Source organism: Microchirus variegatus, assembly GCF_963457635.1.
Source record: "Microchirus variegatus genome assembly, chromosome: 6".
Lineage (NCBI taxonomy): Eukaryota > Metazoa > Chordata > Actinopteri > Pleuronectiformes > Soleidae > Microchirus > Microchirus variegatus.
The window spans coordinates 14,576,049-14,593,527 of NC_139807.1; the positions used below are offsets into that span (position 1 = coordinate 14,576,049).

Consider the following 17,479-nt stretch of genomic DNA (forward strand, 5'->3'; position numbering starts at 1 on the left):
TTCCTGCTTCTGAGGGACTGTCTTACCTGTGCCGCCAGGTGAGCGCATGACACCTGTAGCCTGAGCGCGCGACTGTGTTGTTTACTACGAAGTGCTTTCTCTCAGTGTCTCCAGCACCATACGTGTTTAAAGTATTAGTATTAAAAACATTGTTCTTATATACGGGAGGACTTTGGTCAGTGATGTTGGGACTCATTCACTTTCAAAGTCCTGACTGATGTCCTCTCTCCTTCCAGTATGGTTTACAGTGTTTCTCATGCACCAGAGGCCATAGTCTCACACAGAGGTGGCCCCATTTAAAATGGAGGAGCTGTCTCTGATGACATTACTGGAGTGTCCTCTGTGTTGGGAGCAGCTGGATGTGTCAGCCAAGGTCCTGCCGTGCCAGCACACCTTCTGCATGCCCTGCCTGCAGAGGCAGGAGGCAGAGCACTCCCAGCTGCTCTGCCCAGAGTGTGGTGCCTCCGTCCCAGCCAGGACGGTGGAAGAGCTCCCTGCAAACCTCCTGCTGGTGCGGCTCCTGGAGGGGCTCCAGGGCTCCACGGGGCCCAGCAACAACAGACAGAGCGGCCGCTATGCAGTGCCTTTGGCAAGAAGCATCCCCACAGTCAGGGAGGGTCAACAACAACAACAACAACAGCAGCAGCAGGAGGGTCAACACAGGGAGACACAAGGGTACAGTGAGGTCAGTGCCCAACCCAGCACTTATAATCATTTGTTTGTCTAGAATATGTCACGTGACATTTACTGATTGTAAAGGCGTCAACTCACACTGTTCATATCTGTTTCTTTAAAACCCAGTATACAACATTTTTGTATTAGTATTTTTAAGGTCCAATAATCAAAAGTGCTCACATACAGAAAAGATAAACATACAGGATGTATTTACATGTACACATACTGACACACAGGTATGTTTACATGTATACATACATACAGGTGTGCGTACGTGTAAATATTCCTAAGTAAACAGAAAAAAACAAGAAAAAAAAGAACAAAACACTAAAATGCCATAAGATAATCACAATTTAAACTTCTGGAGACTCACGCATGTGTAAATCACTCACAGTTAATCAAAAAAGTAACTTCACGTGACGATTTAGTATTTAAATATTATCAATATTTACAATATTGATAGCAGGTGATACCTTTTCATTAAATGTTGATTGAGGTTTTAATTCCTTTTAACTATTTCTAAAACTTCCTTTTAAAATAACCAATTTGCTCCTGTATCGTCCCCAAAACGTAGAAACGGTGGGTTAAGTCTTGCTAATAAAAATGCCGAAGATTAGATATCACAGCATTTAGTGTCGCTGTAAAACCTTCCTCGCCGCTCTTGCAGGATGTGAAGTTTCTGACTCGTTAAATCCGATGGAAAAGGCCAGACTGATGTGAAACTGGCATCCTGGACATTTATTCCACAAAGTCGTCAGTTACAAAAATAAAACAGCTCTATTAACAAAAAAAACTATCACACGACGTATATGTGACGAGACACTATAGTTACGGTTACATTCACAAAACTGTTTCTCATTGTCCTGCTCCACAGGTGAAGCCCAATGAGGGAAATCACATTTTACCTCAATTAATTTACAACAGCAGGACAATTAAAGGAGATATAAAAGAATACAAATGTAAAGTGCTAAATATAATGACCAAATGCCACAAAATAGAAGTGAATAATATTTTACCTATAATTTACTTACAAAATGTTTCAAACGGGCTTCATATGATACAAACACCACTTCTATATGGCTCTAACCCTTGCAATACCTGTTAAAAAAAAATAAAACAATTCACTGCAAACATAACAAACAATTATGGAAATCCAGCAGTCATTTTTTGCAGTACAATGCTAATTTATATTGTTAAATAATTACTGAAAATACTTAATAATGTGATAAACAGTGTCTATATGTAGGTGTAAGATTAAAGGTGCCATATGTAAGAATGTGGCCAAAAACAGTTACTACATTCAAATTCAAAATACAGACGTCTTTTAGGTTTCGATTTCTGACATAACTGGCAACCCGTGGTTGCTCGGCAGCTGAGACTCTACTGACTGCAATGATTGGTAGACGGCGGTAGGTGGCGCCACATTACCAAAACATGATTTCAAAACATAAACTTGATTTGCAGTCTGCAAAAGATGTTTTTTTAATGCAAATATTTTGTCTGTACTGTTGTTGTTGGTGAGTTCATTTTGTTATATGAATATTATTCCTGAGTCTCTGTGACATATTAGGAGGATTTTATGGCCAGTTGCTTTAGATTTATTACATAATGCACCTTTAATAAAAGACAAAACACAGTTAGAGTCACTCATGTTTACTGTGATACCAGTGTCAAATATGACAAAAACAGATACATTAAAATGCTGACTAATGAGGCATGGGACTGTAATTTTATTTACCACATTAATGTCACATCACACAAAGGAATACACTCCAGTTTATTATAGCCTCTGTATATTGTGCCTATAACACTTATTAATGTTCATTATCACTGACTTCCAAATCTATATTATCATCAGGAAGTGTCTCGGTATAACTCTTTAATTGAAACATCTATTTTAAAATATACATTTGTATTTGTCACTGTCATACAAATATACACGTTTTCGTTAAACAAAACGAGTAGTAAGTAGAGAGGAGTGAGTGTTTTGTATGTGTTAAAATAATTGTAATTGTATTAAACAGATGAGTTTTAAAGACAGTTTTGAAAGAATATAGAACACAGAGGCCTCTCTGCATAAACAAATACATTTATTATATCAGACACAGTTCATGACAGAGAGACTTTGTGATGATAGACACTACAGAAACCTGCACTTTGAAAAGACTCGGTTCATCTTAACTGTTTTGAATTGGTTTTAAAATAAAAATGAACTTGATATGCAAATCACACCGTATACGGTGATGAGTCTGATGAGTAACAGGCGAGAACTGAGGTTGATGCAGACACTTAATCAGACTCATATATATTTTTTTTAATTTGCAGACTGGTTTCAATTCCTACAAACCTTCAGTCTAATTAATGATGCGAAGCCCCTTCATGACCTTTTAGAATGTTTTTCCATCCATCGTCTTCAGTGAAACTGGAAACAAAAAAAGAGGTTATTACAAGTTCAAAAGTGAGCATGTTCGTTTGTTTTCTGTAGCTAATGATTCACCCGGAAGCGACTGCATTCATGGATTATAAACTGTGATAATATTATATTATAGCTGACTTAGATGTTCATTGCTGTTGGCAAAGACTTTCATTATATGAAATATCAAACAAGTTGTAAAAGATGCTTGTGCTTGTTGTCTGATTCAGTACTTGAAAATATCTTTAAGCTGATGATTTTCTTAAAGTTTATTAAAAATTGTGCTATCTTAAACGCTAAAGTGACTTAAAGGTGAAGTAAGTAGTTTATAGTGACATCTAGAGGCAAGTTGAAATTTACAACAAAGAACTGCTCCTCTGCTCACCCCCTCCCTTCCCTGAGCGATACTGTATCCTCAGTCGGTCAAATGTCGTCCTCGTTGTCTTTCTCCGTGTCAGCAGATGAGGTTCATGAGGCGAGGGAGAGGGCGAGCTACCGCGGCCGTAGCAGACGAAGCGGAGAGAGTGGAGGCGGGACTTCCACTAAAAGTGAAGCGACGCTTGATTCGTTCTCTCGCGTTTGTCCTTACAGGCTCCGGTAGAAACATGGCGTCTCGCTGCTAACAGTGACTATGCAACCGCGGCCCGCGACCATGTTATTTTACATGACTTTTTGAAACACTACGAAAATGAAACAAAAAATATTATACAGCGACTAGACAATGCAGGAGCACATAATATGTATACAAAAGTGGATTTTGGATTATATAAACCCATAAATACTGTTGTTTCTCTAAACACTCACCTCTGTATAAAGAACGTTATCATCTTATAAAGACATTACAGACTAGAGGGACTTAACTGTCTCTGTTATTGTTACAGTTATCGGACACACTCGCGCTGACTGATGCCTGTTTTCTGTCTACTCTCAGCTTTCTCTCAGAGCTTCCATGAGAAACCAGCGAGGCGATCCGGCCGGAAAGCTGGTCGTCGCGCACGAAAACGGTATCGCCCCAAAGCACAAAGTGGACGACGACTGGCACCAAGTAAACGTTGGTGACGTTGGCAGCAGCGTGACCGTCCCTGTCAGCACGCAGCAGGCCGTCAACCAGACACTTCAGCTGCAGCTCCTGCAACAGTCCCAACCACTGGCTCTCCGCAGGGCGCTGTGCAACTTTAATCCAGAAGAGATGAATCTGGAAGACAGTAAATATTGTCTCAGCTTCGTCAAGGTCTGACTCTCAAAGTGCTGAATTAATGCGGTGGAAAGCCTCATTTCCATTTGCTTTAGTCACTTGCATTTGTACACTTGAACTGTTAAATAACCCGCTTCGAGTTTCCGAGCAAAGCCTTCAGGGAATAATAAAATGATAAACTAAGCAAGGGGAAGAATAAAGTATACAAGTGTTGCTCATTATGTGATCGCTCTAGTGCATCATTTTGGCGATGTTAATGTTGATCAATGCTTCGTCTTTTTCAGACAAACACTTGAAGTAGATCATGATGTTGTGCAGCGCAGCTCCCAGTTGTACTAAGTCGAGCTGGAGCTTCAGATCCTTGTTACAGTGGTTTTACCCTGAAGGATTTCTGAGGCTATTATATAAGGGCTTCTGCACTTGCGTGTTCTCCATTAAAGCACACTTGAGCTCACCTTTTTTTTTTTTTTTTTTTTAATGCAGATGGTCAAATGGTTTTTAGAGTGAGGGTGGCTGCAGAGAGGACTGGGCCTGCAGACACAAAGAGAGTTGAGAGAGAAAGGGAGGGAGATACAGGGATCGGACAGTTTCTGAGTGGAGTGCTCAGTCTCCAGGGCAAGCCAACTCTCTCACGACCTCCTGACTTTCCCCTCCACGGTTTCTCTGTCTCTCACTTTTTCCACAACTTTCCCTAAGTCTCTCTGTCTCTGTGTGTCCATTACTCACTTCTGGTGAACAGGGAGACGTCCTTACTGTCATCAGACGGGTGGATGAATACTGGATCGAAGCCAAACTCTGGGACAAAGTTGGAATCTGCCCTCTGCAGTTTACAGAGGTGAGCGCTCTTCTTCTCTCTTCTTTATTCCTTCCTTACTTCATTTTTGAATGTGGCCTTTTCAGTGTGTTCAAGGTTGACAACTTGCTGTTTGGCACTCAGGTAGTTTTGTTGCCGTATGCCATTATTTCTAGGTCAGGATTGGGGGCTCTTCGTCCTCAAATCTTTGATTCATCCCCAAATATCGCTCTCGTGTTGCCAAGTGCTGAGGCAGAGCGCTAATTTGTGAAGCCCTGCTGTGTTTGCAACTGCTCATTAGTCTGTGACTGTGTGGCTTAGCTTGCAGAGCTTGCTTATCTATGTGTTTGTCACTGGTTTTCCTCTGTGCAGTCTGCCTCCAGGAATTAACTTCATCCATGCTGGGAAAAACTATTTGGTCTTACAGTGGGTGTAATGTGGCGCCTCATTCACCTCCTGCTCACTTTTGTCACCTGTCGTCTGGAGTTTTCACTCATTATTCCCCCTGCTGTCCTTGGTCTTCTCCTCCTCTTATGCCTCCTTTCACCTCCCGTGCAGCCATTTCTTTCCCTAAAGCCCCGCCTCAGTGATGCTCTTTATCTTTTTTTACCTCTGTACTCTCTATTCTTTCATCCTCTACTTTCCTCCCCTCTCCTTTCTGAGCCCGCCTCTCCTCGTGTCGTGCAGCCAGGCGTAAAGACACATTAATGCTTTCTCTGCTTGGGTGGCATAACATCACATCACTGTGGGGAGTGAAAGCATTAACCCCGCCATGCCTGTCTGTTTGTGCAGCTCCTCTCCTAGCACCAGTCAACCCTTCCTCTCTTATTGGCTGGCACTTATTCTCCTGTCTTCCTGCCTGTCCAACAAGTTGTAGGGGTGAGTGGATTGGTGATAAGTGGGTGTATTTAGACAGACGTCTGGCTGATCGGCGGGTTGATAGGTGCTAGTAGCAGGTAGGAGCAACTTCTCTTCTGATTTAGGATGTGTCCCATTTTCCACTGAGGTTTCTGTTTGTGTATTCATCTCCTTCAGCCAATCTCAGTGGCTGCCAAATTCCTGGAGGGAAAGAGTCGGAGGGTGAGTGACTCAGCAGAATTTCACCATCGAACTGGGAAAGGGGGCAAAGAGAAGGCCACTGACTCATCCAATAGGACCACCCATTACGGAGTGTCTCAAGTCCCAGCTAAGACGCCCATCATCAATGCTTTGGCCATCTCCAGCCAGAGGAAACAGCCCATAGCCAGCAACAGCAACTTATATCAGATATCCAAGGGAGAGACGAACAACAGTCACAACTTCAGTCATCAGGCTCAGCCGCAGCGTCTGTTCGCGCCCTCTGCCACTCGCAGCCACTCTCACCCCTCCAGGGTGAACTCTCACCGAATCAGACGCCACTCTGACAGCACACACAGACACCTGTCACAGGTGAGTCACTGGCAGACATAGATATGCGTGTCTTGTAATGTGTGCTGTACTGATGTGATAAAGTTTGTATAGTTTCATAATCTTGGAGCTCAGCTGGCTTTGTTTTTGTTTGCAGTGGTTTTTCTTTAACAGAAAACATGTGGTTAGCAGAAGGCTGTGTAGTAATAGTTGTTTTTATTTGAGTCACAAAATGATCAAATTGTCCCCTGGGGTAAAGGGAGGGGAACCATGACATGAAGCTTCAGGAATGAAAGAGAGAGAGAGGCATCGCCCTTGTGTTGGCCTGTGCTAAGCTAAGTGTGTCTCATTAAGAAAACACAGATGTGGGAAAGGGCTGGATATTACACGACTGAAGGTGTGTGGACTGAAACTTTGAAAGGTCCTTAATCATGAGACTTGGGACAGGAGCCAGGGTTTCCTCTCAGAAATTAAGAGCACTTTATGAGGAAGTGTGTACCTTTTTTTATTCTTCTCTTAAGTATTTGAAGGAAGTTGTATCACAGTCATTGAACTATGTGTGAATCACAGATGATTTCATTAACTACCTTTGTCTTTAAGCACTGTGGAAAAATTAGCTCACTTTTAAAGATGCAGTATGCAACATTCAGTCCTACAAGACTCATCAGATACATTTTGCCTTTGTACGTAACCATATGTGCATATACCATTAGAAAAAACTAATGATTGTGATAGGCCGACTACAACCAAACTTATGTTAGTCTGACTGTACCCACCCCAGACTAATAGCGATAAATATAGAAGACACAGGTACAGAGAAGAGGACAACAGCAACCAAAACATGGCAAAATGAAGTACATCAGTTGGACTGATAAGGGACCAATTTATATGCTCTGTCAGCTTAAAAAATGTGATATAAGACTTGGAATAACTATGTGAAAGGAGGTGTAGTGCCACCTAGTGTGCCACATGAAGACACACTTCATTTAACAAATTGAGTCAGTTGGCAGTTGTCCAACTGAACGGCGTAGTTGTGCTTAACTGTAGAGCTGCAACTAACGATTATTTTCGTAATCGATTAATCTGACGATCCATAAAATGGCAGAAAAGCCAGAAGTTTGTCAAACCTGGAAATTATGATGTTCTCGAATGTCTTGTTTTGTACACAAACCAAAATGATTCAGTTTTAATGATTTCTTTGTTATGGCGAGCAAAGAAACGAAGAGAATATTCACATTTAAGAAGCTAATCATAAATCTTCTTTTAATCATGAAAAAGGCTTCAAACCGATTGTCAAAATAGTTGACGATTAATTCAGTAATCGATTAATTGTTTCAGCTCTACTTAACTGTGCATGGGAACTAAAGTGACTAACAAGCCGTGCGATTAGTGAAGAGGTAATGTTAGGCGAGACTGCAGAAGGTAGTTCAAAGCAAGGTTTGTTAAAAAAAAGGCCTCAGACAGCAGAGATATGACCAAACACCAACATGATCATGATTGAGCTTGATTTCTTCTTCTGTAGTGTTTTAGTTAGTTTGCAGGGGTAATGTTGCTCAACTGCCCTCTTCTGGATTTAATCATCCACTACAGTTTTTGGTCAAAGTGGTGTAGCTCTTTTTGCACCATTAATAAACAGCACCTTTAGTCTACCACATGAGCGCGACAGACACTAACACTGACTAAATAATTCACTCTTAAACACCTGCTGCATCATTTATGAGACTACCTTACATAATGTGTGATGAATGACAATGTTGTCCTTTTTAAAAAATGTTGTGTAAATCAGACAAAGACGTTGTGAAGCTGCTGTGTTTCTGTAGAACTTAAGGGCATCCAGTCAAATGGGACTTGCGGAGTAGCATTGGGCTCTAGTCAGAGGGGTTTTCCACTGACATTGCAACATGATCCGTACACAGTCAGTCAAACAATTTCAGGGTGTTCTCACAAGATTGTTGTGGTTGTGGAGTAGTGTAATCATTATTCTCAGGGAGCCTCTCTCAGCTCAGGGACCAGCTAATTGCCTGCTTCTCCTAACCTGTTGCAGCATCCATGGCAACAGTTTACATACGGTAATAGCAGCGTAGTAATGTTCAGTGAAACATCATTCAGTATCACTAAATCATTTATTTAGCTCTGATCATTCAGCCTTAAAGGTTTTCAAAGGCACAGCATGTCAAATTTAGGTGAAAGTATTAAAGATACAATAATTATACTTATTTGTGTATGAGCGATTGTGTAGATCACGTGTCAAACTCAAGGCCCGGGGGCCAGATGTGGCCCGCCACGCCATTTTATGCGGCCCGTGAGTGATTCATTGGTCTTAAAAATCTGTGTTAAAATAGGTCTATGCTGCTTTAAGTCGTGCGTTGACCATAAACTACATTTCCCACAATACATAGCGATTGTGTTACCCGCAAAGTGATGGCACCGCTACTAGATCGCAGTTTATCATTGTATATGCATCATGTGACGAGTGAAATTGAATAAGTAATAAATACAGAAAGTTTACGGAGTAGTTACCTTTATTTTACATTATATTGGGTTACATTTATTCTTTACGACATTTACATCTGGCCCTTTGAGGTTAACCATTATGCTGATGTGGCCCTCAGTGAAAATGAGATCGAATGAGATTTCTCCCTGGTGTAGATTGTTGCTTTTGGGCAACGGTAGCTCAGTGGTAGAGCGAGTAGTCTTTCAACTTGAAGGTTGTCGGTTTGATTCCCGGCTCCACTAGCCTACATGCCGATGTGTCCTTGGGCAAGACACTTAACCCCATGTTGCTCCAGGCGGCTGTGCTGGCAGCATGTGAATGGGTATGAAAGATGAGTGATAGAAAATGTGCTGCACACAGATGGGTGAGTGAATGGGTGTGAATGGGTGTGAATGGCAAAACTGTAGTGTAAAGCAGCTTTGAGTGGTCATCAAGACTAAAAAATTACGATATAAATCCAGACTATTTACCATTTTCATTACCCCAGAATTAACCTGTGTATATCAGGAGCCGGATCAGCTCTGTGGAGTCCCCCACTTTGGACCACCATGTTTTTAGTGGACAAACTTAACATCTTTTTGTGTTGTGATGCTAAAACGCTGAACCTTTAACCAAATTTGAACTGTTGCCATTCAGTTACCGTAAAATCTGTATCACAAACCATTGTGAAATCCAGTCGTTGCCAACGAGTGCTAGTGTCAACATAAAAACCTCTGCAGGGCTTAATGACACAGTCTATCCTGCTGCCAAGTTCCCTGCCTACTGAGATAATCATTTCCTTTGATTCATTTCTAATGTCGTTGCTGTTATACATTTCACCATTTCACAAAATAAAATGCCGAACCTCACGTAGCTCAAAAAAAAACCACGAGAGGAAGGAAGGCACGGCAGACCTGATGACAAGATTTAGAAAAAAGTAGGAAAAGGCAAAGATAAGACAGGAAGAGGAAAAGGTGAGATGAAGTGTTGAAAACAAAGATGGTGTAAATCTGGGAAGAGAACCAGAAAACATGTGTGACCTGCTAAAAGGCAAAACAGAATAAGTCGAATGAAGGAGGCAAAATAAGAGCTGGTGTGGGAGGATTGGAGAGTCCCTCAGTGTGTCTGCTTATCTCTCTTATTCTGATGCTGATGAGTCACTGGTGAAGTTGGTTACATAACACCCTCCCCTTCTTTTCTATGCCCTCAAACTCCTTCCTCTTCACTAAGCAGGTAACGCTCACACTCTCACATCAGTGCCAGCAATAGCAGACGAACCAGGCGCATCCATTTTTAAAGACGCACGGGGGCTTCGTCCTCAAACCAGCGGTGAAGTTCCCCGCTGACCAAACCAGCATGCACGCTATTCTTAGAGCTGCATTCATCAGCCCTCACCTCTGGCTGGGCTGTTGGACAGAGAGGTGCAGCTTCCCACCAACTGTGGAGGAAATAATGCGTATTAGTGTGACTATTGGCATAGTTATGTCAGAGCTAAATTAACATGGAAATTAGCCAAAGGCAAATTATAGAATCCTAATCATAATACATACACAACACAGGTTACTGCAAATAACATTTCTGCATTCAATTATTTTCAATTACAAATGGTATTTAATCGAGTGGCGTACTTACATTAGCCAAAAATATTTTAGATCCATAGAAATCCATTTTTCTATTCAGGGCAGGGATGCACAAAATTATCGCCACGATATCGGTATCTGCAGATATTGTTTTGGTTTGCTTTTTCTTTTATTTACATTTTCATTTTGTCCGTCGACGCAGACAGGATTTGGCATACTGCATACTTCTCATTACCATAACTCTTAGACCGTATTCGTGATATTTCGAAAATTACGTATTACTATGGTGTACACACTGCCTTTATACACCCCTGTCGGCTGAGATTGGCACAATCTGTGACCCTCATGTGGAGGATAAAGTGGTAGAAGATGGATGGATGGATATAGAGCTTTAAGCCCATATACATGTACATGTCATTACAGTAGGCCCTCAGGACTTCCAATCACAGACAAGATTCACCAGTGCGTCACACGTTTGTGACGTCAGCTTCTCGGTACCATAATTCCTAAACGGTTGAATGACTGCCAGAAATTGAAATTGAAAGTTATCTTGGAAAAAAGGGAGCTGAAGCACTCACTCATTGAACATTGACAATTCAACAGCCATAAAATCAAAATAAATCCAGGCAGCCTGAATATCATGATGAAGAGGGATAATGGATCATGACTACTCATTGCCATTTGCTGAGTACTCTGCTCTACATGTTCTTCCCATAAAGCACAAACATGCAGGTGAACCAGCTGAGACAACAATTCTACAATTCCCATAGTCTGCCTTAAATATTCCTAGTGGTCCATGAGATATTGTACATGTCATTTTGGTACTGGTCTGCACTTGGGTTGGCATTGTATTTGCATGTTAGTGAGAAAACACTTTAATGCACAGAGAAGAGAAGAGCAGGAGCACAGGTTGCAAGTGTATCCTGTATCATCTGTCATGTGGCAAGTGTCTTCTAATATATTCAAATACAACAAACAATGTAAGTTTAATTTTGGAATGAATTTGTTCACTGTCATTTTTCAGGTCACAGGTCAAATGTAGAGGCAGGAAATGTCTATTATTATAATATTAATAGCTATGCTGATGTCAGCTTAGTGGCACCGTGAGTCTGAACTAAATCAAAAATCTGAAAGGAACCATCACGTTTTAATTGGGGGACACTTGGGAGAACCAGCACTCAGCACACAGCTGGATCATTTCAAATGAGCCTAATGCAGGTATTTAATAGAGAGCAGTGACATAATGTGATGTGTCGCAGAATCACAGCCAATTTCAGCCTCGCTAGTCAAATTAGACCAAGGCTGTACAGTCATGACATGAGTAATTAATTCAGGCACGTTTTCACTTTATGTCTCACTAATAACATTGGCTATAATGTCTGTCCAACAACACCATTTATTTTTATGTTTGAGTTCCACACTCACCATAGTTTTACCATAGCCCAGTACTGCTAACAAATATGTTTTTAAAGGTGCATTATGTAATAAATGCAAAGCAACTGGCCATAAAATCCTCCTAATATGTCACAGAGACTCAGGAATAATGTTCATATAACAAACTTAACTCACCAACAACAACAGTACAGACAAAATATTTGCATTAAAAAAATATTTTACAGACTGCAAATCATGTTTATGTTTTGAAATCATGTTTTGGCATGTGGCGCCACCTACCGCCGTCTACCAATAATTGCAGTCTGTGTAGTCTCAGCTGCCGAGCAACTACGGGTTGCCAGTTACGTCAGAAAACGAAACCTAAAAGACCTCGGTATTTTGAATTTGAATGTAGTAACAGTTTTTGGCCACATTCTTACATATGGCACCTTTAAATACAAACTTTTCAGGTCGCATTTTTCTAATCTTAAATGTATATTTTAAAATAAGTGTTGCCGACTTAAAATATCATAAAACTGGTTAAAATATCTGATATTAATGGGTGTTAGGGTCTGTTTCATTTGTTATGCCAAAGGTGTTGGAATTCTGATACAAGGTCATCTTTGGAAAAGAGACATTTTACCACCTGTAAATGACAGTGGAACAACAATCATAATTTTACGCTATCATTTTTATTAGAAGTTACTGTCTTTATGTGAATAATAATACTACCACTGCTGGGTAGGGTAGGCTCTTTTTATCTTGACACAAATCAGGACAAGAAATAGGCCACATAGATATGAGAGATATGATATTTCATAATGTAAGACATGAGGAAATATGTTTAGCTTTTTCCTTGCATTATAAAACATATTCTAAGAACCGGCTGTGCTTTCCTGTTACGATAGTGATCCACTGCACATGTATAACTCAAAGAATGAAGCTTATACATCCATTCTCCTGTATGACATAAAACGCTGTTTTTTCTTCGGGGCATACAGTCCTAACAGCATCTCAACTGCATGTGCACTTTTTACTTCAGTCTTTTATCAGCAGGCCTGTGAGGCCTACTGTAAAGCAATGGCTGCATTCTAATTATGGCTCTTTGTGTTTCTTGGAGTTACAGTGTGAATACAGTGCAGCTTAATGGTGGGAGAGCTTCAAGATCCAGGGATACACAGTACTGTATCCAGGGAAGCACATGCCCACGGGCCAGCGTTAATGCTTTTCAGTAGCAGTTTGTGTAGTTGTGCTGTAAATAGCGTCATGCATCTGTGGACATCATTAAGGAGTTAACAGACACTGGGAAGGTTATTTCCACTTCTCTGTAATGATGACAGTTTGTTTGGTCTGAAAAGAAAATGAAATCATTCAGTATAAATCTAAATGAAAGAACAATTAAATCTTTGAAACCTCATACTGTGTCATCAACAGCCTTGGTGTCACTCCCTGCACTAGACCTGACTCACAGACTGCTGGCTTTAAGCCTGTCACAGTTTCTTAGCCTTAAGCAGAGAAACTGATGTATAAAGAGGCAAATGTTAGTCAAATATGTTGATTAATGGAGCTGGCATCATGAGAAAGTGTGGGACCAGTTCCTTAATATCCTTATAGTGAATTCTAGCCTTAACCAGTATACATATTCCTTTATGAAATAGTGTACTTTTCATACTCCCACCAATTTACTGAAGTCTGAAGTTAATATGAGACTTCTGCAGTCTGAATTACACAAATCAAGTTTTCTCTACTATTCATTATCCTCTGGTGGCCATAATGATGGACTTACATTACTTTTCCTCTAGCACAGTCCTTTTCAAATAGTGGGGCGGGCCCCCCCTGAGGGGGGCGCATGTGACTCCAGGGGAACATGCCGTTTTTGCTGTACTAAAATAAAGTATAATTGCACATCCAAATCCACAAATTGATGCAATTTAAATATTTTCTCTTACAGACTAAAAACAATGTTAATAAAGTTATTCTTTGTTGTAAGTTTATCTATATTTTGTTTTCTTTAATGATAATAAGCATACAATGTTATGCAGAGATGTACTTATAACAATTTTATAGACAAATTATACTATTTATAGCTGTGTGGTGGCGGGGGGTTTCTTCATCCTAAGGGGGGCACTTATTCTGTTTTGCCTTTTTTTGGACTGTGGGAGGAAACCAGAGAAGCCCGTGAAAATCGACACCATCACATTTTAATTGTAAGTCCCCTGCAGGGTCTCGAACTGGCAACCCTCAAATCCAAATGTATTTGTGCAGCACTTTTAATTGTCTTACAATTCGAGTCGGTTCGAGTCCCTGCAGGATCGAGGGCTGGGGAACCCCTCAGCAAGGTACCCAATACCCATTGCTCATTGTTAATTGGACGCTCTTTATTGGCACCAGCTTCCCTGCTTGGGATAATGGCATCAAGCATAAACATCTCTGCCAAATCAAATGTGTGGCTCATCCCCTGTGGTGAGCAGCTGAAAGGCAAATAAAACCCCCTAAAAATAAATGAATTCACTATATACAGAATTAATCAAGTTCACATCAGCCTCAGTTGTAATTTGTATTAGCAACTGCTAGCATGCTGACATGAGACACAAAGAGCATGGACATGCTCAGAATAATAACCAGCTGAGTGGCAGTAGACTCTTGTTTCCATTTTTCCGTTCTTTATAAATTCATGAATTCCATTTTATGCTCATTGTGAATCTGTCCCATAACAGAGAGAGAAGATGACCAGTGAGACTTCACCCACCATTTCTATGGCCCTGGTAAATCCTCAGATGTCCTCTGCCTCCGCGGACAGTAAAAACACCTCCACACAACAGCTCTCCATCAGTGTGTGAGTCACCATTTTAAACATTATACTAATTGTGTGACCCCGTAGGGTCACGCAGCTGTAACATATGAACAGAAAAGGGAACACGGTATATTACAGTGTGGTCGTAAAAAAGTAACATTGACGGTCTTTGTTTGACTCCTCAGGTGTGCCGTCCTCTACTCCTACAAACCGCGGCGGCAAGAGGAGCTGGAGCTGAGGAAAGGAGAGATGGTGGGAGTGTACGGAAAGTTTAAAGAAGGCTGGTTGCGTGGGTTATCGCTCAGAACGGGCAAAGTGGGAATTTTGCCCAGCAACTACATCACGCCAGTGCTCAGGTGAGAGACTGTGTTCCCTGACTGCAGAGAGTGGGAGGTAAATGATATTTGGATGCACTCAGTAATTTAATGCGGGCAGGACGACATGTCCTTCGGAACACATTTCAGTTATCCAATAAATTGGTATAAAACTCTGTGTAACAGCCCCCTGGTTCACTTTTTTTTGTTTTTTTGTTTTACAATATCACGCACATGATATTGAAACCTGAAGTTCAGTTTTGTGCCTCCTCACTGCAGAACCTCAGCCAGACTTCTGGAGACAAAAGCAGCGAATGCATCCTCACAGTACAACATGGTAGCTGGGAAGAAACCCACTTCTTCTGCCAAGATTCCTGCTGTGGTCCCGACTCAGAGCATTGATGGAGCAATACACTCAACAGGACGGATCCCATCTGTGGCAAATGGAGCACATCATGCAATGTCATCCACTGGCGCTGGAAAACTGTCTTCCTATGGTCGAGCACAAGGTTGGGACACTGTGAGGCGACTCTTTAACCCTCACAGAGGTCAGTGTAAAAAATTGTCATCTGCACCAGGTTCATTTCTTCTTTTTTTAGACTCTAAGCATTTTCTCTTATACGTCCTCTTTAGATGTCCTCTCGAACTCACAGCACTTTGCACAAGTTCAGGAATCCGGCTACTCACCTGCCATACAGAAGAAGAGCCACAAAAGCATCCTGTCCAATTCTGGCAGACCACTTGGCTGGATGACTGAGCCAACAGCGCCCTCTGCTGCTGCAGTCCTGAAGGACAGGGACTTCACTGCTTCACATGAGGCGACCGCTCAGCATGAACGACAGCCGAGCATTGGGCCTCAGTCAATTTTAGTCCGTCCTGCTTCACACAAGAACAATACGGAAAAGGTAATGCTACACAGATGTCTCGTGAATGCATTGGTGCATTCATACACTGATGACGTTAACAATTAATGCTTAATTTCCATAGCCTGCAAAGTCAGTGCGGTTCGTCACGGATGGAGATTCCCCTCCTGCGAGTCCTTGGGCCTCCTCCTGGTCCTCAGGAAATCAGATCTCCACCAGCGCTCAAGCAGGTCCTCCTCTTTTAGAAGTCTGGGCGCCATCGCTCACTCTGGGAAGAGATGGACCAGGGATCATTCTCAAGGAAGGAAAAGCTCCTGTGCTCCGGAAAGGCCTTGAAACGGCCATCTCCAACCTAAATCCAAATCTCCAGAAACCAGTATCATCACAGCAGTCATTATCTGCTGTATCAGCTCAGTTTAGCCCCAGCAGGTGCGTTTGATTTGTGTGTTTGCTCTCAGAAATAACTTATTATCAGACCAGCAAAGTAGACGTGAAATGTTGTTATTGAGCTGGTGCACTTTTTTGCTTTTCCCTCAGACACAGAGTCATCACATCACACCTAGCCCAGACAGACTCTGAGCTCAGTCTGCTTCAAGGAGAGCTCGTCCTTGTCCACAGACCTCGACCTGATGGACGGATTCTGGTTACTCAGGAAAGCAATGGTCAGACAGGGTTGTTCCACAGCAGTGTTCTTCAAGGCCTCGAGAGGCTCAGCTGACTTTGTGGTACTGTTGTCGTATTTTTATAGTCCATGCGTTCAAACTGCCAAATGACCAGTCTCACCTGCTGAACAAAATGCATTTTACGAATGCCAAATGACACTCCTGTGAAGGAGGTGTTTTGTTTTTTTTGTCCTGAGAGCGTACGATATGAGAGAAAGACTTAAATTCTCCTAAAGAATATTTTGTGTTCTTCTACATGTGTGCATGTTTGTGACACATGTCTCGTTTACTGTACGCAAAAGATTTTTGCACAAAACCCCACCGAATGACTGTTCCCTGCTTAATACCCATGTGACAAGCATTGGTGAGTGCCTTTGTCGAAGCCCACTTTGTAAACAGATATATTTAAATATATTTAGAGAGATTAGAATGTAATATCTGTGATAGTTATGTGACAATAAACTGTACAGAAGTGCACAAGAAGCTGAGTGTCTTACTTGAGGTATGTACTGTAAACACTGAATGATGATGATCTCTTTAACAGATAATTTGTTCTTGTTTTTTCTTCCACATTTATTTGTGTTAAGATATTTATTTATTTTATTTCAACAATCCAGTTTTAAGAAATGTTGTTGTAAATCTTTTAAGGGGGAATTAAGATTATCCTTTTCTTTTCTTTCTTTTTTTTGGATTAAAACAATTTGCCATATCAGGAAATGGTAATTTTTACATCAGCATTCTCATTTTCATTTGAAAAACACATTTAAGATGATTACTGTGTGATATATGTGCATACCTGTGAGAAACAAAGACATTTTCTTCAGTCTGTAGAATGGTTTTGATTAATTGTTCAGCCCTAATGGAAATAACATATTTCATGTTGTGTAAAGGCCTCTCGCTGTCTGGGACAATATACAAACAGTGAGCCCTAAGCAGAAGGACATTTATGTAGTGATA

General features: G+C 41.2%; 1 protein-coding gene across 1 annotated transcript; it reads left to right on the forward strand.

Annotated features, from left to right (window-relative positions):
• Positions 1-237: 237 nt before the first annotated feature.
• Positions 238-16,716, forward strand: sh3rf2 (SH3 domain containing ring finger 2; the record flags this gene model as incomplete). Its single annotated transcript, XM_083891215.1, is given in 13 exon segments — positions 238-291; positions 293-685; positions 4,020-4,319; positions 5,023-5,118; positions 5,869-5,877; positions 5,881-5,955; positions 6,112-6,504; positions 14,607-14,725; positions 14,869-15,039; positions 15,277-15,545; positions 15,631-15,902; positions 15,985-16,289; positions 16,398-16,716. Coding segments are annotated over 13 exon segments (2,637 nt in total). The 3' UTR covers positions 16,579-16,716.
• Positions 16,717-17,479: the final 763 nt, after the last annotated feature.